The sequence below is a fragment of the Morone saxatilis genome, unplaced genomic scaffold, assembly GCF_004916995.1.
Source record: "Morone saxatilis isolate NCDOM2014 unplaced genomic scaffold, NCSU_SB_2.0 Contig23, whole genome shotgun sequence".
Taxonomy (NCBI): Eukaryota; Metazoa; Chordata; class Actinopteri; family Moronidae; genus Morone; species Morone saxatilis.
Window position 1 is genome coordinate 12,928,693 of NW_023339796.1, and position 301 is coordinate 12,928,993.

General features: G+C 33.6%; 1 protein-coding gene across 1 annotated transcript in view; it reads right to left on the minus strand.

Annotated features, from left to right (window-relative positions):
* Positions 1-80, minus strand: part of LOC118334502 (glutamate-rich protein 6-like) — a 2,695-nt gene extending 2,615 nt beyond the window's left edge. Inside the window, exon 1 of the mRNA XM_035670424.1 lies at positions 76-80. Within this exon, the coding sequence (XP_035526317.1) occupies positions 76-80 (5 nt within the window). The remainder of the gene's footprint in view (positions 1-75) is intronic.
* Between the last annotated feature and the right edge of the window lie 221 nt (positions 81-301).

The window sequence follows — 301 nt, forward strand, 5'->3', positions numbered from 1 at the left end:
CATAAGGTTTTATTGTCCTGTTTTTTATTTTTTCAGTTCAGAACCAGACTGATCAGTTGAAAAAGTTAATCATACCCCATTCCTAACCTAATAACTTTCTTAATAAAGAAATAAAGAATAAAAGTAGCCTACCAGAGAGACCATCTGACCATATAACCAGCCATCTTTTGGAGAAATTGTGTTAAAACAGTTTGTCACTGTGGATGGAAAAGTGTGTAAAAGAGAGTTTTGAAACAGAGGGGTGAAAAAACTCATCGTCTGGTCAAACATTTCAATAAAGAGCCTACACCTTATAAACTTT